General features: G+C 38.0%; 1 protein-coding gene across 2 annotated transcripts in view; it reads right to left on the minus strand.

Moving 5' to 3' along the window:
• Nucleotides 1-25,841, minus strand: part of ERICH3 (glutamate rich 3) — a 100,602-nt gene that overhangs the window by 14,833 nt on the left and 59,928 nt on the right. For both annotated transcript variants that reach the window (XM_081818640.1, XM_081818639.1), the window contains exons 9-12: nucleotides 24,627-24,813; nucleotides 20,530-20,825; nucleotides 14,975-15,211; nucleotides 4,502-4,951 (exon numbers count right to left, since the gene is read on the minus strand). In XM_081818640.1, the coding sequence (XP_081674766.1) occupies nucleotides 4,502-4,951; nucleotides 14,975-15,211; nucleotides 20,530-20,825; nucleotides 24,627-24,813 (1,170 nt within the window). The remainder of the gene's footprint in view (nucleotides 1-4,501; nucleotides 4,952-14,974; nucleotides 15,212-20,529; nucleotides 20,826-24,626; nucleotides 24,814-25,841) is intronic.

Below are 25,841 nucleotides of genomic sequence, written 5' to 3' on the forward strand. Positions count from 1 at the left end.
CTGTCAAATAAATAAATAAAATCTTTAAAAAAAAAAAAAAAAAAAAAGAACATAAAGCAAAGAGCGTGTCATAGTGCATTAAGACAGCTTAAACTGAAGATAACAGAGAAAAATAAACACATTACAATAACACTATGCCCTATCATACTGAATTACCTCCCAAGTACCCTGTCCCATTGTAGCTAGCAATTATAATCTTTTATTTTATCCACTTCACTGTGTATAACACATCTTTTGTATCAATTCACTTGATCTGTTGGTGGACTGGACAAAGCCCAGTTAAGTGAGACATATAAAATAGAAGGAAAAATATCGCTTTATGTTATCTCTCTGAAAGGCACAAAGGTATTGAATGTAGAACTTTACTACTTTAACCACTCTTATGATCTTAAGTGAAAACAATTCAGATTAAGTTGTATTCCTTTGTACACTATAAAACATCATTACCTGAGTGTAATTTTATAGCCCACAGACCTATCCCTAACATAATCACAGTTCATAATTAGCACCAAACAAATATCAGAGATAATCTTCTACACATTATCTCGGCCCCCATTTTGACCTAAGGTTCTAATCAGAGATCTAAATAAAATAATACACATTTCACTCTTTACCATGCCTTCTGATTGAATGCACCATGGTCACCTACATGACCTTCTCTTCAAGCATTAACTTTGGTTCCATCCCTCTCTCCCTGAGCCATCTAACAGAAGACTCCATCAAGAAAGAGGAACTAGCCATAACCTCTTTGCTTGGCATCAGGCAAGTCAAGACCTGGTTTATTTTATCTGAAATTTTCTTAGAAATATTTATTCATATAAGGGACTTTGAGACTATTTATGACCTCTCTTCATCTGTTATTTTAAATATTTACGGATTTATTGTATCATTTCACATCAGCACTCAAGAGTTATAGTCTATGCATCCATGGGTTTTGAAAGCATTAATCCTTCTACATCTTTCTGAACATTTTACATGTTTTTTTTTTTTAAATCTATTAATGTTTTATTTTCCACTGTACTTTATTCCCTCTGCCTCTGGGCCTCCATAACCTAGAAATTTTGTTCTTTTGTGGAAGATGAGTCATAGAACAAATCTATCAGTTCTTGCACAGAAGGCAACATATTTTTAAGAAAATTTGCAAAGTTATAAAATACTAAAGCAATACAGTAGAATACTATGTACAGTGATTAAGAATAAAGTACAGTTATGTGTGCTAATATGAAAAGGTACTAAAGATACAGTAATAAGTGAAAAAAAGGCAAGTGGTAAAACAAAATGTATAATGTTTCCATTTGTCTATAAAGATATATGTATATATGTAATATATGAATACATTTATATATGTGTATAGAGAGAAATTTTTCTGGAATCAGGCCTAAAAAATATTCGCAGTTATGACTCTGTGGCGTGGGAAAGAGTAGAGGTGGGGCAAGGAACACTAGCTTTCTTTTCATTCTCTCTGCTCTGTATTATTTAAACTTTTCAACCAATCCTTTATAAGAAAAAAATTTTATCAAAAGCCTTAATATGTGATCCAGAAATTATACTCTTAGGAACCTAGCCTAAGAAAATAATTATAGATTTTAAATTACCTTAGGTAATAAGATATTAGAGTACTATTAATAATAGTGAAAATAGGGAAAAATATAAGTATCAATAATAGGGGAATGGTTATAAGAAAACCACAGAATGGGATAACATACAGACATTGAACATATTTATAAAGATTACATAATAACATAAAAATGCTTATGTTATAACAATAAGAATAAAAAGCAGCACATAATATTTTATAAAAAATATGACAACATAACTTTGTAAACCCTAAGGTTAGAAATAAAAAAACCTGACCAAATGTTGAAGGTGATTTTTTGTGTGTGTGCTACATCTATGGGTAATTTTTTTAAATCTACTTTCCTCTACATTCTGACTGTTATTTCATGTTATGTCGTAAGCTGTTAACGAAAAATAAACACTGACAAAGAGGCCTGCGACATTTATTAAAGCTTAAGAAAGATAAAAAGTCACAAACCTTGCCATCTAGTGTTGAACCTGCCTTAATAAAAAGATAACAAAATGCTTTAGAATTATAGATGTTATCAAGTCAAGAACACAGACTTCCCATAATACGTCAGAAAAATGATAAACCTACACACTTTTCATTTCACACATCCAGAAAAAAACACCACCTCACTTTCTTCTGAGTGGCATGATTCTAGCCCAATGTTTCTATTCCATCCATCACCTAAATACAGCCTACAGTACGTACATCTTACTTTACAAAAAGATGTCTGTATACACAAGTCCAGGTAAACAATCTAGTTTTCTGAAGAGGAAGTAAGAGAAATAATGTCACTGTTACTACTGAACTTAGCATCTCTACATTTTTTGGGCGGCAGCTTACCAAACTGTACAAATTTCCTAGATTGTACAGGGTATGTTCTAGAACTGAACAATGAAATCCACGATCAAAGACTTGAATTACTTTGTAAAAGGGTTTCAAATATACTTTAACAAGAATCATAATTCACATATGGAAAAACCCCTTTGAAAATCTCAGAGGTATTTAATCCCAGGGCAGAAGTTGGTAAACTTTTTCTAGTAAGGGCCACGTAGTGAATTCTTAGGGCTTTGTGAGCTGTCGGGAAGTCTCCGCTGCAACTACTTAACTCTGCCCTTGCAATGCAAGAGTAGCTGTTAATAATATGTAAGCAAATGTGCATAGCTCTGTTCCAGTGAAACTTTATTTTCTGACACTGAAATTTGAATTTAATTTTTTCATGTCACCACATATTATTCTTTTGATTTTTTTCAAACCACTGAAAAATTTTAAAAACAAACAAAAAATTTTTAAAACATTCTTAGCTCACAGGCAGTGCAAAAGAAGGAAAAAAGGCAGTAGGCCAGATGGGGCCTGTGGGTCGAAGTTTGTCAAACTGTATATTCTAGAGTTATCTGAATTTGCTACACCCCACTATCTGGAATGCTTTTATCTTCCTCCATTCGATCTTAAAAATCATATCTAACCTTTAAAGCCTTCCTCAAAAAAATCCTTCACAAAAACGTTCAAGGTATACTTAACCAAATGGGACTTTCCCCTTCTTTTGACACTCCATAGCGTTTGTACCTTCTCTGGTTTTATGAATGACTACTGACCTTTGTCCAATTATTGGTGCCACTCCTTCCTCTTAACATGTGATGGGAGGCACCCTCTCTTACACATTTTTTATTGACCATGGTGCCCTGCATGTAGTAGAAGGTGAATAATAATGATTGAATGGAAAGATAACTATTCAACATCCTCAATTTCTAGATGCAGGCCCCAGTGGTTTAATAACAGCTCTTAAGGTCCTAAAAAAAATGTTAGAGACATTACAAGTAATCATAAGCTTTAAAACAGATGATTTTAGTAATATTAAAATGTGAAAACAGATCTCGGAATCAAGAAGAATGCCCACCATGTTGGCAGGGGAGACAGATGAGAGAGAACAGGGGAAGAAGAGGAGTGACAGGGCACAGGATGCTATGTGAGAGCCAAACATCTGGCAGGCACGATCCAGCTGTCTACAGGACACAACTTGGTCCTTTAACTGTCCCTCTAAAGTTGAGAGAGGCATCAGACCTTCCACATGTCTAAGGTCCTGGGACCTGATTATTGTAGGACACTCTTCACTCTTCCCACGTCAAATGGAACTGTCCTGCATACTCACCCAGTGACCACTGGGTCAGGAAATCGAAATCACTCAGTTTCAGAGAAGAACTCAAAGTAAAGTTTGGAGTTTTCTATGAAACTGTCATATTTTTATCTAAATTTAAATTCCTATTGCACAGATAAAATAGAAAAATCTTTAAAAACCGGAGCCATTCTGCTTGACTTCAAATCCTAGGAATGCTTCTTAGGAGCTATATAATCTTGACAACTTACTTAACCTCTCTGAGCCACAATTTTGTCACCTGTGAAAAAAAGACATGATAATAAGAGAACCTAACTCAGGGGATACTGAGCTGTTGTAAGGAGTAGATGAGTTAATATATATAAATGCTTAGAACTGGCACATAGTAAGCACCTACCAATGTTAGCTATGTATGCGTGTGTGTGTGTGTGTGTGTGTATGTATATGTATCTATAAGTGAATATATAGCTAAAAACAAATAGTATTTCTAATATTAAATCACCTCTAAAAAGCCACACATACCTTGCCTTCAGACACATATTGTTTTATTTGATTCTTGAGATAGAATTACCACAGAAGGAATTTACAGAAAATAGGAAACAAGCTATGTAAGATTTATCAAGTAACTTTTAAAATGCAATAGAAGGAAAACAGCAAGCTGAAAGTACATGTATGATTATGTGACGAAGAGAGAAATAAGAAAAAAATTGAATGGCTCTGGCATTATCACAAACGCATTTCCCAAGCTTTGGCAGAAATGTAAGGACCCAAATCAGCTTCCATGCATGGGAACAATGGCAGGTCCGCTCAATGGCCATACTTACCATCTTTTTCCACCCTATGGGGACCTGCCTTTTTGTCCTTCACCTTAGCAGTGCTTCCTTCCCAAAGCCTACTTTTATCCTTTTCTTTTTCTTCTGTGGAAACATGTTCCCTGGACTTCTCAGATAACCCCTCTGCAACCACTTGGGTTCCTTTCTCCGTTTCTTCTTCAAGAACATTCTCCAAGCATTCCTCTGTGGGCAGAGGCTTGGTCTCTACATCTGCTGTTACGATTTCTTGGTCTTCAATTTCAACTTCTAAGTAATCCTCAATTGGAAGGTGGGATTTTCCTGGCTCATCACTTTCACTCAACTCCTGAGAAGATGGACTTCTGTCCCTTCTGTTCAGGCCGTTTTCGGTGTGGGCCTCTCTATCTCCCGGTGCAGACTCATCTTCACTGCAACTAGAACATGGGCGACTTCTGGATGAAGATGATGAAACAGTCTTTATATCTAAAAAATAAAAATGATGATATCATTGTTTTTCCATAAAGCACTTGGTTTAATTGTGGGAATTAGGTGAGTAATAATCATACTAAAAATTTTTAATATAGGTTAATAGACTTAGTGCCCATTTCACATATATTGCACATAATTGTCAAGATAAAGAAAAACCAATGTAATCTGTGAGTCTCTAGAAGTTTTCTTTAAAAAAAAAAAGATTTTTTACTTATTTATTTGAGAGAGAGAGAGTGAGCGAGCATAAGCTGGGGGGTGGGGAGGAATAGAGGCAGAGGGAGAAGCAGAATCCCCGCTGAGTAGGGAGCCCGACTAAGCGGGGCTCGATCCCACCCTGAGATCATGACCTGAGCTGAAGGCAGACGCTTAACCAGCTGAGCCACCCAGCCGCCCCTCTAGAAGTGTTCAATAGGAAATCACATTTAACTGAAAACCAATTGTATTTATTTATTTATTTTTGAAAGCCACTTTATTGGAAAGCCTTTGTATCTATTTTATTGTAGAAGAAATTGAATAATCTTACTTGTTCAGTAAGAGCGCTTATTCATTATCATCTTGAGTAGCCACAATATTCTCTGTGCATAAAATTTAAATTTTTATCTACTGTAATACCACCCATACCCAGCTAGCAAGGTGTACTAGAAAGATCGATGCATTTGTATTAATACCAAGACACTTTAAAGATATTCTGAGGTGATGCTTGTGTGTGTGTGTGTGTGTGTATATGTGTGTGTAGGAGGACATGTTGTCTTATTTTGGGTTCCCCCAAAGCAGATGCTGAGGTCAGGATTCATGTGCAAGTGATGTATTAAGGATATGCTCCAGGAGAAACTTTTACAGGTGTGGGGGAAGCAGGGCAGGGAAGGGAAGAAGTCGATCAAGGGAGCTATTTCAAGCAACATCTCAACCTCAGCCTGATCCCACAAGGACCTCTGAGGTCTAAATCATATTAGAATTTTTCCTCCCTTGAGGATCGAGTGCTCCAGTCAGATGTGGCTCCTACTATCCCTCTGTCCCCCGCCCTGCCAGGGGAAGGTAAACTCCTTGGCTCCTCCAGGCTCTCTGTGCAGGCACGTGAAGCAGCTCCATAGCCCAGGGCTGTCCTCTGAAGAAGGCAAAGGGTGCCAGAGCTGGGCAGAGATGGGCACATGGAATCAGTAAGAGGGCTTCTAGGAGAGGGAGGCCGTGTGCTGATGGGATGCTAACAGATACGCAGCCTAGATTAACCAAAGCCAGAAATGGTTCCGTTCTTACTACCCAAAAGCACTTTCAAAAATCTCCAAGAAAGCCACATACACACTGAATCTCTGGAAGGAAGACACACAGCCTGAAAGTCATGGCATATGCTGGGGGTCAGATAAATACAAACCTGCTTTTGAGTTTTTCATCAACAGATCTGTGTTTACAACAGTTTTTTATAGAATATATTTTCAAATGAAATACCCTACACTTAAATGCTGCCTAACTTCCTTGTTTTCTCCTCTCTGTGTGCTCCTTACTCTTTTCTCTGTTTCTTTTATTTCTGCTTGGCAGCTACACAGATGGCTGTAGCAGCTGATACAGACTTTAAGGGAAGAAATACCTGTCTTTCCTCTTACCCTTTTCCTTCACACCCTCCAGCCCAAACGATTCTCCATGACAGGGCTTAGAATTTTAAGTATAGACACAGAGACTTATCAGAGTTTCCACAAAGATTTGAGAGATGCTACACAGCAGTAAAAAACAAACTCTAAAAAGCCTTTAAGCAACAGAACCCCTTAAGTACAATTCCATTTGTTCTTATCTCCCAACTACCTTGACAGGCACCAGATGACCACTGTTTCTCAAAGGAACGCATACTTCAACCACTCATTCTTTATCTCCATTTTATAAAATCTGTCTCTCAGTAGGGAACACAGCAGATCAAGGACAGTTGTTCTCTATCTTATTTGTACCACTTCAGAAACTTTAGGGACTATGATCTCACCCTCTCTTAAGCATCTCACATTTTTTTTGAAGAAAAACAACTCCTATTTGCTAGTTGTTCAATCAATGGCTCTCATTAATTGCACAATTAGCTAGAAGGCAATATTATACTTGTTCTGCACTCCCCAAAATATTCATATCTACCATCTTTAATATTGATATGATGACTCTCACTTTTGGCTCTGAGAGTTGTTCACATAATAAGAAAAATGAGCATTCCCCTACCTTTCTTTCGTAGCTTCTATTAATTGCGTTATTTTATTTCAAAAGGCTGAATCACACTCTGGCTCATTTTGAGTCAGTCCCTTAGAGAAGAAAGATCAGGAGAATGAATGGCCTTCAAGAGGCAGGGGTACCTGACCTCCCATATAAACTCATTTCAGTTTTCCAATTTCTCTCTAACCTTGCTGTGCAATTTAGCTTCCCTCTCATTTCTTTCTCTCATTTTCATGCAGACACTGGGGCAAGACTTTGCCTACAAGTAAAAGCTCAAAATGTTTCAGGGCCATGGAATGTGATTTTCAACACTAATTTTATTTATTGTCTTAGAAATGAAGCAAGTTTTTATATAGAAATTTTTGTCTAAAAGAACTTTCTACATGAAAGAACTGTGAGGGCACATACTTAATATTTTTTGTCACTAGGAGGGAAAAATGATCTTGAAGGCGTGTTAGTAAGCAACTCCGGCTCCCACCCAATTCTGCTTGCCTCTGCATGGTTCCCTGCAGGTATTGAAGCTAAAAGCATCTGCTCTTGGTCTTTATGGTAAAGACACGATGTTCACTGGTTGGTGCGGCGCCATGATTCCATGCCCTACAAGGCACCTCTGACTTTCTGCCCTGCACATTCAATCAGGCTCCAAACCCTTCACCGTCTTCTCTCTTCCTGTCACTGATAACTCTTCCTTCTTTTGCATCACTATTATTTCGCACAACATGAGACTGAGGGAAAATAATAATTTCTTCTGTAAGATGAAACGAGGTGTTTCAATCATGACTCAGCTGCTGACTAGCTTTGACTTTGGCTCTTCCAGTTAACCTCTCTAAGCCTCTGTTTTGACTATAAAATGGGGCTAATTCTCTCTGTAAGTCATTGTAGAAATTACATGACACAAAATCAAGCAATGATTTCTTTATGAATTCCAGTCTTTCCCCCTCTATGAAATCATACACATTAAGTATTGTCTAATACATTTCTTTCTTGTGATTTCACCCTGTGCATTATATGAAGAACAGTAATTGCAGTGACTATTTACTGAGGAAAAATAAATAAAAACCTGATCATGATTATGAATGCACCTACTGTGTACCAAACAAGGAGGTAAGCACTTTACAAATATCTCATTTAATCCCATGGAATAGCTATTTTCTTTTTCTAGATCTAAAAAGTAAGGGGGCACCTGGGTGGCTCAGTTGGTTAAGCGTTCAGCTCTTGGTTTCGGCTCAGGTCATCATCTTAGGCTGGTGAGATTGAGCCCTGCATCAGGCTCCTCGCTTATCACAGAGTCCACCTGAGATTCTCTGCCTCTCTCTCTCTATCTGCACCACCTCCCCACTCAAACTCACTCGCTCTCTCTCTAAAATAAATAAATAAATTCAATTTAATTTAATTTAAAAAGAACATAAGGCCCAGAGAAGTTAAATAATACCCAATGCCCATTAGCTATAACGTGGCAAGTTTGTAAAACATTTTTTTTGTAATGACCCATTGTAGTAAAACTAAGACCACTCTACTTGCCAAAAGGCCTTCAAACAGAGCACACCCACTGTCACGGACCTACTATTCCTTCTCTTAACTAACTTTGCACTGTTACCACCCCGGGATGACAAATGGAAAATCGTTCTCTCCAAAACATCAGAACTCATGGAATTCAGCCTGTCCTCCGTTTTATATCCCTAGGGGTCCTCTCTATCTGGTCACTATCTATATGTATGTATCAGTAACCTCCACAGTTTGTACTTCCTGCCTTGCCAAGTTGATACACACCTGACCAAAGGTGCCAACCACGCACACATCCAGTCAACACCAGTCCAGCAAAATCAGGATGAACTCTGCTCCCCCTCTCATAACTGAGGTTCTGAGTTGTTCTTTACCTTTCTACCCACTTCCATAGATTCATTCATGAAATGCATATTGAGCACCTCCTATGTGTCAGGCAACATGCTAGGTTTTAAGGACACAGTAGAGAAAAAGGCAGGCCAGGACCCTGCTTCCACAGAGATTACACCCTCCAGCCAGACAGACACTGCCCCCTTTTGCACGAGCACAACAGCTCAACTGTCCATGTTCACTCAGGTGTTTGTCCATTCTCCTTACAGTGACCATGGACAGCTCTCTCAGGAGCTGCTGTTAACACTCTTCCTGCAATCAGTAGCCATATTGTCTGTTTTGAACCAATTATAAGTCCCGACCTTAGTTTTGAATCATTTCCTCACCCCCTAGCATAGAGCATGGTTTTACTATAGTTTAAATTCACCATTTCCTCCATTAGTGTCCTGATTTTAACTACTTTGTTTTGGGTTCACTAGCTTGAGGTCCCATGGACACTTTAAGTGCACAAACTCAGTACAAATATGTAAATTCAGTTAAAAACAACTAGCTTTCAGCCCAATAACATACCATGCATCCCAACCCAGTGGATCCAATACTCTTCCAAACTAATACAAATTGCTTCTCTCTCTCCCATTCTTTAGTCCAAGGGTTCACAGCAAAATCTTCGTGGATGCTGCTCCTATTGTCTTCAAATTGGCCATGACACATGAATTTATATGTCCTACTATTACTCATATTAATAGTTCTATCTTGATTATACAGATGAGCTCATACAAATCTGTTTATACTTTATATTAGATACTGTGGTTTAGTCAATATTTTCCTGTACAATAATGCCTAATTAGACAAGTGCCTCCGTACTCATAAATATTGCAGAATGAATGTATGCTTAATGAAAATAAAAGTTGAAATCATTAAATTCCAACTATAAACAGTAACTAGTTATTTGTCTTAAGGGAGAGCATATGTCCTCACACTGATAATTTATGACTCAATTCATCAATGAGACAAATATAGACATTACTCTGTAAGAATAAATATCTACAGGTAAATGCAGCTCTAGCAGGAGGAGACGAAAAAAATTGAAAAAGCTTAAAAGTTCCTCCATATCTACCTTTAATTGCACTTTAAACATTAAAACGAGTACTTAAAATACTGGGAATATAATCAAATCCTGTGTCACACTGTGCTGCCTAAGTCCTTTTACATTTATCCACTAAGATTAAGCTTTCATTGGGTGTCTCAGTAATGCCTTTGTTGTGTAAAAGGGAGATTCAAACCTGTAGAGACATACCTCATAGGAAAGTGTTTTATGTGGACTAAAAGATGATGCTGCATTTAAATATTCACCTGAAAGCCACGACTTCCTACTTCAATAATCAAAATGTGAATATGGATTGAGGAATTCTTACCATTCAGAAAAATTAAAGTTTAATCATGCAAAAAAAAAAAATCACACATATAGACGCTGACCAGAAGGTCATCTACAGTCTTCCCCTAGTCCTCTCTGTTCAAGGAGCAGTCAAGTTACACTGAAGTCCACAGAATGTGGTTTCACAGCATCTATAATTTCAACACGGAAGAAGCAGCCTCCCCTCATATGCTTCTCTGCGATAGTCAAGCCAGGAAATGAAGAGTAAGATTCTTGAAGTCACTAAGTCAAGTAAATAGAATATTTTTTGTGACTCTGGGATTTTAAAAGTCTATGAGGCCTGTTTCTTCAACAGACTGAAAAAGAGCACAAGTGAAATATTATCTTTCTTACTTGAAAAAGCATTTGCTTTAATTCTTATATTCTATTCTTTGCAATTCTGGGAAGAGATTCTCTCTCTGAAATCTTTCTCATAAGAAGCTATTGATTCTTTACCTCTTACTCATAAGCATTATCATCCAAACTGTCCATGAAAGTATAAAAGTATATTCCCAGCGATACGACACTTTTCCCCTCAACCTTATAACATTCATCTATGACAATGTATTTTCAACTAGTGACTTAGCGCCTGGGGTTGCCAACACAAATGCAGAGAAAAGGAAGCTGTCATTCTTTTTAAATGATGGAAAGTCTCACACATCATCCCTAAACCAGGGTGCTCTCTTCGTGGCTCTCGGTCCCTAGCATTCATCACTCATGGGCTGCTCAGCACAGAGCATTCATCAAGGCGGGCCCACGCCATTGTTAGCTGGCAGTTTAAATGGGGCCGACTTGTCACCAGAGTGACAGCCTGGGCAATTGTTTGCCCTCTGGGAAGAGGTGCAGGCAGGTTCAAATGAAACACATCCAAATACTAACAGCAAGATTCTTAATCATGTCAATAAAAAGGATGAACTGGTGTCTCAGACTCAGTGGTCACAATATGCCTCTTACACTTTTGAAGATGAAATGCTGTCTGGCTTTTTAATAGAGTGTTCCAAGGAACCCACTGTGTCATTATCATTTTTAATACATGCTACTTTGTTTGCTGGATGAAATCTCTAATTCAGATATCCCGCATGCTAAAAGGAATGTTTCTGAATAACACAAGGCCAGGTTATCAAAATCAAGGGATGGGAAATAAAAGAGCTGGGAGGTAGAGGAAAGAAACAGTAATAAGCAATGAGATTTTATTCCAAAATAATGACAAAGTTTTAATGTAAATACCAAAAATGCAAAAGAGCTCTTAAAAAGGATAGCTTAATAATATCATTATTGAAACAATAAAATAAAATAGTTGGCAAATTTAATCTCTGGCTCTTAAAATTCCCATTTGCGGGCTAGATTTTATATGTTCTGGTAGCATTCACTACATATCTCTTCAAAAATATTACATATAATAATGCAGCTAACTCTATACAATCTTTATCAATAAAATTATTCACCATGAATAAAAGCACCTTAGTATTCTTAGTATTAAAACAATCAAGTAATTGCATAATATTTACAAAATATCTTTTAGGAAATCACCTCTGTGAAAAATAACAAAGACAACATACTGTCCTAGCTTCCATAGTTGTAACAACTTTGTGTTATTAACTCGTTATGTAATTAATTTGAGGGGTGAAATTTAACATATGAAACAAGAAGAGATAATGAATAAGAGAATAATGAATTACTGAACGATAGAGTTTTATGAAATAAAGAGCTTAGTGAAGGCTGGCAAGCTAGGAGTGTGTCTTGGGAGAGCAGGGGCCTCAGCTAGAACTGAGCTCAATGCCTGGGAGTGGATAGGGAAGTCCATCCAGGGAGGAGAAAGGTCAATTTGAGTAAAAGTAGAAAATGTCCACTTTTATCTCCTCTGTTCAAAAACAAAACAAAAAAACAGAGGCTAGAGAAGAAGATGAAGAGCTCACCATAAGTGCCTCTAAAATGCATAGTCTTGAGGAAGCAGAATCCTTTTATTGGGGGGATTTGCTTTACTTTTAGATAAATAGATATTTTCTCATTTGGAACAATATTATATTGTTTCTCCAAAATCCAGGCTCTGAAGTTGGGTAATGTCTGTCTTGGTTCCACTGCTTTCTGGCTGTGTGAGTTACTTAATCCCACCATATCCAAGTTCATTTATTTGTAAAATGGAGATAAAAAGAAACAGTACCTGCTTTTTAAGATTGTTTGAGGTAAATCAGATAATTCATATAAAATATTTAGCATAGCACAGAGTCTTAATAAATAATACCTTTTGGATGCCTTTCCAAACAGAGGATTCCAATTATTTATATGAAAGCAGTATTCAATGTTAAAGCTTACCTATTCTGTCAGTTATTCAATAATTACAGGTCTAAATGATCAAAGCGTTACCTCCAAGGAAGATCCAAGTACTAGCCTATATCCCTCTCTGTTTGAACATAAAAATTTATTCTGTCTTAGAAAAAATCCATCTGATCCTAAGAAAATAAGATGATTATGTAGCACAAAAATAATCCCAGATGACGAAATATTCAAAGAATGTACTGAATCTTCATGAAATCAATACTTGTTAATTCCCCACCATTACTGAAGAAATGAAAAATTGAGTCCCTTGTGTTTTGAACCATTATATTTACATGCAAACACATTTTTAGTTCTTTTCCGGGTTCAAGTCACTCATATAATTTCTTCAAAATTTGATTCATGTGACATCACTTTTCCATAGAATTCTTTAACTTTCTCTATGTCATATAGGAATATAAACGTAAATCCAATATTCACATTAAATTGAGAAAAGACTTATATATTAGGCATGCCTGGAAACATAAAGTGTAAGTATTAAGAGAAATTATAGAAAGGGCCCAGTTTAGACTTTATAAAAAATATTTCAATGCCTGGCCATTAATCTTGAGTGGATCTTTCAACTGTAATAAAAGTGACAGCATATCCTGTTTTCAAGTTTACTGATAGCGAACATCATTCTAAATTTTCACTTTGTGCTTCACTCTTTGCTTTGACTGTCAGGAAACTCAGGATTAAATTTCTAGTTCAAGCTTAGTGATGGTCCCATCTATGGTTCCTAGTAAAATTATCTTCTCTTTTACTCTAAATAATTTCTGTATTTTATTGCCTTTATGTGTGTTCATGAAATTTTAGAATAGGTTTGCTTAAATTATTTCTTGAAGGGAGTGGAACTAAAATATTTGCTCTTGGTTACTGAATTTACTCTTATTTTATATTATCCCAATATACTCCTTCAATTCAAAATTTTGAATTTTATACAGTAAAAAATGTTGAGAGGTGGAAAGAATGGGGGAAATGGACAGCAATTAAAAAAGTCATCATAGGGGTGGCTGGGTGGCTCAGTCAGTTGGGCGTCTACTTTTGGCTTGGGTCATGATCCTAGGGTTCTGGGATCCAGCCCCGCACTGGGCTCTCTGCTCTGAGGGGAGTCTGCTGCTCCCTCTCCCTCTGCCTGCTGCTCCCCCTGCTTGTGCATGCATGATCTCTCTCTCTCTCTCTGTCAAATAAATAATTAAATCTTAAAAAAAAAAAGTCATCATAATGTAACCTCATTCTCTAGCCCAAAGCAAACTACAAAGACATACATATACTTAAATATGACAGGGTTACTGTTGTAACTGGTAAATGCCCTCAATGTACCAGGAAAGATCTCTGATTAAGAATTACATAACCTCGGGGTGCCTGGGTGGCTCAGTCATTAAGCGTCTGCCTTCGGCTCAGGTCATGATCCCAGCGTCGAGCCCCACATTGGGCTCCCTGCTCCGTGGGGAGCCTGCTTCTCCCTCTCCCATTCCCCCTGCTTGTGTTCCCTCTCTCGCTGTGTCTCTCTCTGTCAAATAAATAAATAAAATCTTTAAAAAAAAAAAAAAAAAGAATTACATAACCTTGACCAAACCCTTTTACAGGACAAAGCAAGAAATTGGTTCCTTCTTTGACTGAACATTATTTTGGGGAACTAAGGTCTTTATAAAAGTCTTAAAATGTTTGAGGTATGTCTCAGATGATAAGGGTTTCTTTCTCTACCTAAAAACCTTTCTGTATTTTCCCCATGAAAATTCAGAGTCACTTTAGGCTTAAAGACTGTGAGGGAGCCTCCTTTGCCAAAAGAGATAATCCTTCCATGAAACTAAGATGCCAGTATCCTGTGTGCAAGGTAAGTGAAGACAAAAAAGTGAACCTAGGGTAGGAATCTTCAACTTTCCCTTTAACTGAATGGGAGCTTCTTTTCATTTTTCTAAGGCTACAAATGGTGTAAACACACACGAATGCACATGCATGTGTGTGTGTAAGAGGGGATACTTTGGGATTTAAAAAAAAAAGGAGTAACTTTCTAAGTAAACAGAAGACATGTCACTAAAAGTTTTACCTGACCCCTGTTGAAAAATCCCAGAAAACTAAGGAAAGAAGGAATTAAGGAATGACCCCATAAATTAGGTATCTATGGAAGCCTGATTGATCATCATTCTCTGGTTTGGGAACCAGGCTCTAAACATTCCCTTAAAAGAGGATCATCCCATTAAATATAAAGAAAAGAAAAGGAGTGAGCACACTTGCTGAACAGCCCATGTCACATGACCTGGGAAACAACTTGCCTTGTTTATCCTCCTCCAGCTCACTGTCACAGCATCCATCCCCTTCATCCTTCATATTGTCATCAGCATCTGCTGCCTTCTGCGATGAGGTTTCACTCTCCTTTTCAGGGTCTAAATGATCTTTTTCATCATCTGAGGGTGACTTTGACATCTCATTCATTTGATCATCAGCCTGTCCTTCTTCATTAGCTTTCTCATCTTGTTTCTCCTCATCTACTTCAAAATCTTCTTCATATTCTGAGGGAAAAAAAAAATCACCACTATAAGAAGGAAAATAGAATCTCTGATACTTAACCCATTTTACTTTAATGAGAACTTTGACTCCACTACACTCTCTTCTCTGGGCCTTTCTTTGCTTCTTTTTCACACAATTACTGAACATGGAAAACCAACAGCAAATGATCAAAGATTGCAATCAGTTACATACACAAGAGCACAAAAGAAATAAAGCCCCAAATGACGAGCCTGAAACCTAATGAAAGTTCATTTACAAATGGACATCATCATCTACAATAACCAAAATGGACAAGAGAAGAACTTGATAGAAAAACAATAAATTAGAAATAAATTAAAAATGAAGAGAACAGGATTGTAATAATGAAAGTTAATTTGGAGACCCAGTGAGGTCATATTTCATATGAAGAATGTTCAAAATATTTGGATATCAAGTTAATGAATAGTGAAGTGGAAAATTCAATTAATCAAGTCCAAAGGCCCTGAGAAGTAATACTGTGAATAGCACATTCTTTGAGAACCAAATAGACATCAAGAAAAGGCATTATGAGGCATTCTATACCTAGACCAGAACCCAAATCATATGCATTATTCATCCCTACAGTCAATGAAATAATTACATTCCAAGGATAAAAAAATTCTTATAAAATAGAACATTCCTGTCACAGCCACTAATTTGCTTCATTCCCTACAGAGGTGCAACAAATCCACAGCAGAAAAAGGAAATTGTCACATCAGATAAACTCCAGCTGTCCCTTGTGGTTATAATTTTTCACCTTTCATATTTAATTGTTCCCCTTTTTCTTCCACCAAAACCTAAAAATCTTGAAATGACAACATGCCAAGGATAGAGAGCAAAAGGATTTCATGCAGAACCAATTAAGCAAATAAACAATTATCTTTAAAAATTATAGGGAAAATAAAGCTTTCCTCATTTTGTGTGTTTTAGTTATTAGATATTCCAGCTTCCTTGCCAGTGGTGGGGGCCTGTCAGGTAATTACTTAGAGCTATGCACCCTGCCCCAGTGAAACTTAATTTAGAAATGCAGGCCCTGTGCATATGAAGAAAGCTCTGTTAATGCAGAGACTGTATGAGCGAGATGTAAGAGGAAAAGTGAAATCAGAAACTTAATGTAATGAAGAAAGGCAAACAAAGAGAATTCACAAGAAGTTTTCACAAAAAAAATTTAATATGGAGAACATGAAATGCGAATTATTATCTATAAACCAAATTATAAATAAGCAAGAAGATGAAAAATTTGGTTTATAGTGTATGAAAGAAACAGGAAATACTAATAAAAACAAATATTTTTATCCAAATATTTCAGGCCAAATAATAGGATAGTTCCTCACTTGGCCCAGTCAGCTGTCAATCAATAAGCCTTTTTTGAGAAGGATTCTCCAATTTTTGTGGAGGAAATAAGATGCAAATACACAACAGATACAGTACTTACAGTGGTTTTTATACATGGTCCTCAGTAATGTTAGTTTCATCACTGCTGGGCTTGATTGCTATGGATTTTCATATAGGACTCATGATTAATTATATGAAATAGTGTCAAATGAATGGAATGGAATTAAAAAAGGGGGTGCAGAAAGTCATTTGGAAATCGTGGAAGACTTCGTAAAAGGGGGAGTTTAGGTTAGCCACAGAACACACGGGCATGAGAAACACATGCATCTATCACTTTACAGATATTTGCTGCTGGTCACAGGATAAGCAGGGGGCCAAGTAGAACATGAGTGAACTGCTATAATCCATCAGTAGTGTCACATAGTGGTGACATTGAGGGTTTTAGAGGCAGGCTGCCGTGTGCCCAAGTCCAAGTGAAAACACTTGCTAACTATGTCACTTTACACAATTTGCTCAACATCTTCAAGGTTTAGTTTCTTCATCCGTGACATGGTAGTGCTTGCCTCACAAAGCAGTGGTGACTATTAAAGCAATCAGCCCTGGGGCAGGGGTGCCTGGGGGGCTCCGTTGGAGAAGCTTCTCCAGTGTCTGCTCAGGTCATGATCTCGGGGTCCTGGGATGGAGCCCACGTCGGACTCTCTGCTCAGTGGAGAGTCTGGTTCTCCCTCTGTCCCCTGCTTGTGCTCTCTCTCACTTGCTATCTCTCTCAAATAAATAAATAAATAAAATCTTTTAAAAAATATAATAATCATCCCTGGAACATGCTTAGTACAATGTCATGAGCAATACATGTCTAATAATTATTAGGGATTAGTAGTAATATGGGGGTGGAAGGGGTTGGTCATAGACCAAGAGAAATATACTCTAATGGAGGCACCTGATTAAAACTGGAGAAGTACAATTGTCCTCAATCAGGACACAATTACAGTTATATTATTGAAGCAGAGCATAAAATTGAAGGAACATGTACTGAACCATAAGAGCAGTCCCTACATTCTGTTTTGCAGAAGCTTCTGTGTTTTGTCTCAAAGTACGAGATTCAAGGCTGCCCTGGCTTTGCTCTACCCACTACTGTCATTACACCTAAATATCATCTCTCCTTTAACCATGAGCACTCAATTAGCATGAGAGCTCAGAGCCACCTCCTTTGTGTGAGCTACTCGTGTTCTCAATCCGAGCGAACTGGTGGCATGCTTTCTGGATTCCTTTTCATAATTGCTTCTGTTTCTCCCATCTCATCTTCCTTCTTCCAGAGAATTTAATTAGCTTGTTGTTTACCATCCCCACTAATGAGGAAGTGAGTTGACACGAGGTCGACGTCAGTCCAGCTGCAACCCTCTCTCACTGACCTCCACTCAAGTTTCTTGCTGCCCTTTACCATCAGCGGATGCTCTGCAGAGAGCTGAAGCCTCGCTGCCTCTGTTTCTTCTTCTTTTTTTTTTTTTTAAAGGACAAATCCATTAACTAGCCAACACAGAGGAAAGATCTTGGGAAAAGCTACAGCATAGGCATAAAGTACACTACTCATAACCCTGGCCAGGTTGGTTTAAGAAAAAAAAATGAAGAATATAAAAGCCTCTCCTGAGCATGGCTTTAATAAACCTACAGGTCTTGAAAGTTAAAACACATAAAAACACGTCCAATTTGTTCATCTCTGTGCTACTGCTATCGCCGTAGATAGTTTTAAATTTTCAATCTAAGATAATAAAGACTAGAAGAGATCACAGAGAGAGAGAAACTGGGTCAAAGTGTTAGAAGTGAAATCTTTTTTAAGATGATCGCATTCTTCCAGTAATAAACAAAGTCCAGTGCTATAATAGCTCTGTAATTCTTCTCTGGGATTTCTGAAACCCTTGGGGAGCAGCAAGATGAGAGGAGAAGGAGGAATGAAGGCTCTGCCCCTTTCCTGATGCCGGTTCTTCCACAGGTCATCCCAGCCCACAGCTAATGGTCCTTTAATCCCAGCGCTATCTCCTTGCTGTAAGCGGGACAGGCAGGCAGCTCTCCTTTTCTGACTTTGGACATACCACCCACAACCAGGTAACATCGAGGATAGCTTGTGCAGAAAAGGAGGTTGTACAGTTGGGAAAGCCTGGGTTTTGGAATTAGACAAGCCCGGGTATTGGAGTGTGGCAGAGTATGCCGGCCCAGAATATGCCACTTTGGCATCCGGTTTATTTTGAGCTGAAGGCAACTGAGAAATAGTAGATACAAGAAGAGTGCTCTACCCTCCCCCTATTTGCCTAAAAGCAGGACATAAACTTGTGAAGGTGTCTCCCCTCCCCTCTCTATCCAGGAAGGACAGAAGTTAATCAAAGGAGATAACTCCACACCCTTATCAGTCCAGAAAAAAACACCCGAGGAATCAGCATCACAACCTCACTGAAACCAGCCTTTATCTAGCATTTGTTTCGCCATATATTTGCCTTCCCATAATTTGCTGCCCCAGAAGCTCAGTGCTTTTTCCTTTGTCTTGTCACTTCTCTAAAAGTGTCTTATGCTTTTTTTTTTTTAAGATTTTATTTATTTATTTGACAGAGAGAGACACAGCGAGAGAGGGAACACAAGCAGAGGCAGTGGGAGAGGGAGAAGCAGGCTTCCTGCAGAGCAGGGAGCCTGATGCGGGGCTCGATCCCAGGACCCTGGGATCATGACCTGAGCCGAAGGCAGACGCTTAACGACTGAGCCATCCAGGCGCCCCAAAAGTGTCTTATACTTTTGCTAAGATGCTACATAAGCCCAAGTTCTAACCAACCCCTTGAGTTACTCAGCACTGAAGACTCCTGGGTGTATGTGCGACGCACATGCTAATAAATTTCTGTTTGTTTTTCCTGTTTTAATCTCTTTTGTCAGTCTCATTTACAAGGACCCAAAGAACCTAAATGGGTTGAGGAAAAAGTTTTCCTCTCCTCCAGTGTAAATCCTAGTTCTGCTTCTTTCTGTCTGTGTGTCTGAGCCTCAGTTTCCTATCCCATAAAATGGAGGGAGTAATAATATCTATCACAATGAATGGTAAGGATAAAATGAAATAGTGCGTGTTGAGGGCCTGGATGGCTCAGTTGGTTAAGCGTCAAACTCTTGATTTTGGTTCAGGTCATGATCTGAGGGTTGTGGGATTGAGCCCAGTGTGGGGTTCCATGCTGGGTGTGGAGCCTCTCCCTCACCTTCTGCCCTTCCTCACCACAGTCTCTCTCTCTAAAAAAAAAAAAAAAAAAGTACTGTGTGGAAAGCTCTGGCCCAATGCTCAGTGCCTGGCACTTTCATTATTGGTTATTATCACTACTCTATATATGAGTGAGTGAGTGTGTGTGTGTGTGTGTGTGAGAGAGAGAGAAAGGAAGGTAAGAAGGAAGGGAGGATGGGAGAGAGTGAGGGAGGGGAGGAAGAAGAAGAGAACAGGAGAGGAGAGAGTAACAAGGAAGGCAGACAGATTGGCTCCAGGACCCTGAGCCTATGTCAACTGTTTTTACTTATGGAATACTCTTATTACTATATAAGCATATTGTGCCTACCTGATCCCAAGCATCAATTTCACCAAAGCAAGTACATTCAAATACTAAAAAAAAAAAAAAAAAAGGTAAAACTCTATTTGGTCAACCCGGTCTCTCTCTGCAGAAGTGAACAGAGCTTCTGGCTCACGCAGACAGAAATTCTCCTTCCCCTCCTGCCCCTGCAAGCACCTTCACCTCTCCAGAATCAGGCCTGCCCTCTGTGAGGAAGGTGACACAGGCCTCCATGCAAAACAGAGGGAGAAGGTATTCAGGGATCCCTCCATGCAACAGAACTGGCAGAAGACTGTAACTGAGTAACATATAGTAGGTATTGTTGCACATTTCAATAGGGGCATTTTAAAGACTGAAGCAAAACAACAATGGCAACAACAAAAGAACTCTGTGGTATCCATTACCGTATTTAAATATATTTTCCTGGGCATCTTCCCAAACATCTTGTCCTGGTTTTCCTTTAAGTTCCATTTCTTCCACAGCTGTTCTCACTTCTACGATCCCTGTTTTTTCTTCTTGAGCTGAAAAAATGACTGAAGTGGTTTTATTCCCCTCCATCTCACTCCTCGGTATCATGTACCCTCCATCCTTCCTCAGTTTCCCCTCACCCTTCTTCAGTTCTTCTCTTTTCTCCATACTCTTTTCTTTCTTAGGCTTTGGTGAAGTTGGATTTTTGTCAAGGCCCATTGCAATAATGCACCTATGAAAAATGTAAACATAAGGTGTTTATTAACCTTTATATATAACATAGTGGAACCTCAAAGCTTTTTAAATCACTTATTTCTTATTCCAGTAAGAAATACTGTAAGAAATATTTTATTATAGTACACATAGTTAATTAGAATAAACTCATTTTCTGATTCATAACTAATTCTTGTAAATGAACAATCAATTATTAATGATTTTACCCACGGTAATTTGAACAAGAAAACAACTTAACAACTAAGAACAGTTGTCACAAGCTAAAACTTGTGCCTTTAAAGCATGTTTTTAGTCTTATTACAGAGTCCAATAAACATATCATTCAAGTTCTTAAATGAGAATTATGTGATAAAAGAACATTCAGGTATATAAACAGGGAAGCTGAGATAAAAATAATCAGGAGAAGAAAGATGCCATTCAGTCTCAGATAATTTGTTATTCCAACAACACAACAACAAAAGACTTCTATACAAGGTTGACTCTAAATAAATATGATTGATTTTTTAAGAAACATATATAGTCAAATGTTCTTGTGCCCTTTAAATAAACACCTCGGGAGCCTGCATGCTTATTTTAATAGAACCATCATCATTGTTTTTAGAATGGCCTTTTGAAGCCCGTACAACAATCTTTTAGTGACTTTTCCTGACAATAAGCTTTCGTTCTTTGGAGATGGCAATAATTTGTAGAGGTCATGAAGTCATTCGAAGTCAAATCTGGTGAAACAAGCAGATGATCTGAATATATTAAGACATTAAAAAATATTTTAAAAAATCAGTCATAACAAAAGTAACATGAATAAATCCTTCTATAGCTTTTTTCCTATCTCTCAAGTTAATATTGAAGTAAGAATTCCAATTATGATAATAATACATATACATACAATAATATGTATGATAATATTATACAATAATATACAATAATACATTAATAAAAATATGATTATGCTAATAGTAAGATGATTGAGTGACGCATTAAGAACTATCATCACAACTTGACAAAGGAGGAAACTGAGGCTGGCAGGCCTCAATGCCTTGCCCAAGCTCACCCAGCAGGTTAGTGATGGAGCTGGATCCTGGCTCAGGGTTGCTAGACTCCATCCCCTCACAACGAGGTACAAAGATATTGTTAGATTACGGGTGTAGCCCTCCCAGAAGGACAGCCCCATGTACAGATGTTACACTGCAGGGCTTCCCACCAGGGAAAGTGCTCACACTCTTCACCAGAAACTAACAAAACCTGGAGAAGTTCGCGCCAAGGCCTAGAGATGATCCGTGACCTGAGAAAAGTGCCTGGCAACTGTCAGCCTCCACCAGCCTCCTCCTCTAGAACTACCTGCGTCCCCTTCCCTACACAACTTAGTGGGAAACTGAATCAATAGAGCACACAGGTGAAAACAGATCCAAATGTAGTCAAGATGTATCCATCCAGGAAGAACAGAATATGTAAAATTTGAAAACTGCCTCAGTGTGAATTAGATTTAATGGCAATTTCTTGAGCTAAAGATTTCACTGAATTTCAGCCATCCCCAGTCTAGAAATAGCATAGGCATCAATCCTCCCAGCTTATGAGAACTTAGTTATATCACTTATCTTTTCAATATCCCCCCCATAAAATAAAGCTAAAAGGATTTGCACTCAAAGTAACTATCAGGCTGTAAAAAATGAGATAATAAGAATATACTTACCTCCCCCATATTAAGCATGATAAATGTTTCTTGCCTGGAATGATGATGTACTTAGCACACTGCTTTCCTTGGAATAAAGGTGTCATGAATCTTCACAGAATATGATTACTAGCATTGCCTTCTGTTCAAGCTCTTCTTCCCTTATCAATGGCAACACCAAATCCATCGATTTGGAGCTTCTGATCTGCTGTTACTTTTGGTTTATGTTGTGACTACGTAGAGGCTTTGATGCCTCCCTACTGCATTCACAGCCTTTTTATTGCCCATCTGCTTAAGGGAATTGGATGAACAAAGTGAGCTACATCTGTGCTCTCCTCGTCACTGACTACCTATTTGACTTCTGAGTCAATTTGAGGTGTTGATTCTGATTACTAAAGCTCAACGCAGTCTGCATTCTACTTGGCTAGGCAATTCTTCCTTCTGTGCTTCACTCTAGCAACTGAAAATAACTACCTTGTCTCTTCAGTTGCCATGACTGAGGGATGGGTACAAGTGTGCAAACTCCACACTTAGACGTGACCACTGCTGAGCCGTTCTTGTTTTCTGAAGACCTTAAACAGGTAATTCCTAATCATTTTTAGAACTAGAACTCCCTATTGTTGTTTTAAATAATTCACTCCTCATAACAAAAGTTCCAGAGCCAGTACTTTTAAAATGAATGAAAATTAATTTCTTTTTTAACAAATTAGAGGCATTCATGTACACCCCCTTAAAATAATTAAAAGTATCATGGATGTGACCCCCCCAAAAGGTTATATAATAAGTGAATTATGTTATATTTTATAAATGTTTATTTTATATTTATATTATATAAATAAATTTTTAAAAAGTTAGCAGACCTAACAGGCCTTATTCTTTAATATCACAGCCATTTTATTTTTATTATTTGAAAAGGTCAAAGAAGCTAGAGGAAATCAAATGAAATCATATAAAAATTGTGCATGGAGTAATAAGTGTTAAATAGGAAAGTAGATGTCATCCGTCAGATTTTAGTACTGATTATTAAACCTCCAAAGAAAGTGTTTACAACCAAACATTTACAGCTTGGATTTATACAGCAACTCTCAAAGAATGCAATGTGTTTGTGCATGGATGACTGTATATAAGCTCATTAGCTTTCCTGGGAGGCAAACAGAAATTTGTTAAATGACTTGCCCACAAATATGGAGAAAGTATATTTGAGTTGGAACAGGAAAACAGCCTCAGGTGGGTCCTAAGTACATCTGGGCACTCCTACTATATTGCTCTAGACCATTGACTGTCCCACTTGCTGGGTGACTCTTTCACACCTTTTCTCTCCCCTAAAACCTCCAATGCCTTCTTCCTTAAGTCTTAACCTCAGCTGATAAATTCTTGGATGACTGAAAATACAGAAACAATCAGCAGAGAACTTCCAGTTGATCCCAACACTTCCATCTGACACATATTAATTGGTTTACTTGCTATTTGCCTTTCCCCCATTAGAATGGACTCCACAAGGGCAGGAACTTTGGGTGGTTCACTCCTGTTTTCTAGCTTGGCATATATCAATTTTCCATGAGTACTTGCAGAAAAAAATTAAAGCCTACAAGCAAGTGTCCTAATTTCAAACAGAACATCCAATATGAAAGCTGATAAGCAACAGTCAAAATTGACCCTTTATCATGCATTTCGTTATGCCTGAGATTAAAACTAGGGGCATGAGAATGCTAACCGGGCCACACCATAATGCAAGCATGACCTGTCACGCCCAACCATATAAGACAGATGCTTGGCACATGCTTTGGGACTCCCAAACCAGTTCCTAAGAAGAATGAGAATGAAACACCCTCTCTCCTTCACTTCATAAACAGAACTTAAAGCAGTATGAGGAAAGGGAGGGAGAGAGAGAAACAGTTTGGAACACCACCAGCTTTTATCCCCATGATAGAATACATCTGGAAATCTAACTTAGATCTAATAATTTCAAACACAACACACCGGGTTATAATAAGCAACCATTAACTTAGACATTTTGGGCTCATTTACACTGATAGCTTTGTTAACAAACTGTGGTGAGAAATGCATCAGTAGAAGCATAAAGAGGAAAATGTAGCAAACGTGCCCTCTACCAAAGGACACTGGTTTCCATACTTGTAACAAGGAGATGATCTCTGCACGCACACAAACCCGAAGTAGCCTCGTTTGCCTCCAAGTCTGGAACCTTTCCGATGCTTATATTCACAGCAGGAGCTTAACCTGTTCACCTGCATCCCATTCAGAAAAAAGGTGAGACTGAAGGGGAAACCATGGTGCCTTTTGGAAACAAACTGAAAGGTCTCTGGAATTAAAAAAGTAAATACATCAGTGAAAGCAACTGATTTTGGACTAATATGTTCAAAATCACACTTTTCTATTAGGTAAGTACAATATTATGCTCTAGATCACCTTTCCAACTTGAGGACAATTTTTAATCATAAAAACACATGCTATTATTTTTATTTACAATAAATACTCCAAGGCATTATAAAACTCTGATTTGTAATAAAATAATAACATTATATGAGCTCTTACTATGGCCAGGCATTATGTCCGATAATCTTGGGTGTGTTATTTCTCAACAAACACATGAAGTTTAGAGAATATTATTATCACTAGTTTCTATATGCAGAAATTAAAGTTCAAGGGAACTCAGTCATTTATCCAAGATCATACAGTAAGTAGGGGAGTCAGTGTTGGGAGTCCCAATAGCTCTCTAGATTTCATCTTACTATTTAGCTACTGATAAAGTATATGGCAAGAGGCTACTGTGAGCTCAGTAATGCTTTTAAATAAATGTGTATTTTTAGCTATGACTTGAACCAGCCTAATACATATATGGATGAGGTAGAATTATTCCATCTCAAATCCATTCTCAGTTCTGCCTGGATTTGGGTCCCCTTCTTGTTCTCCTGCCCACCCAAAAGTCCACCAATAAATTAAGAACCGCTGCTTGGAGTTAATAATTTTTAATCATCCCAAGTCTTTTTATAATGCTCTTTGGAAAGGTCTCACCCTAGAGATCCCAAGTTCTGGGTCTAAGAAAACCCTATGTTACAGAGTGACTCAGAAACCTGCTTTTCATGACAGTTCTAACATCATTTCCTACAAAACAAGTCTCTCTGGACTCTTCCCCTTGCACAAATGATGGAGTTGATCATTTCATCTCTCTGCTCTGTACACCTTCCTTGTTGTTGCTGTTATTACAATTGTTTAAAAATATGGCAATACCAGGACTTCTCAAACTTTAGTGTGCGTCAGAATACCCTGAAAGGTTTATTATAACACAGGTTGCTGGGCTTTACCCCAGAGTTTCTGATTCACTAGGAC

This window comes from Leptonychotes weddellii, chromosome 4, assembly GCF_054177405.1.
Source record: "Leptonychotes weddellii isolate Sample4059 chromosome 4, ASM5417740v2, whole genome shotgun sequence".
Taxonomy (NCBI): Eukaryota; Metazoa; Chordata; class Mammalia; order Carnivora; family Phocidae; genus Leptonychotes; species Leptonychotes weddellii.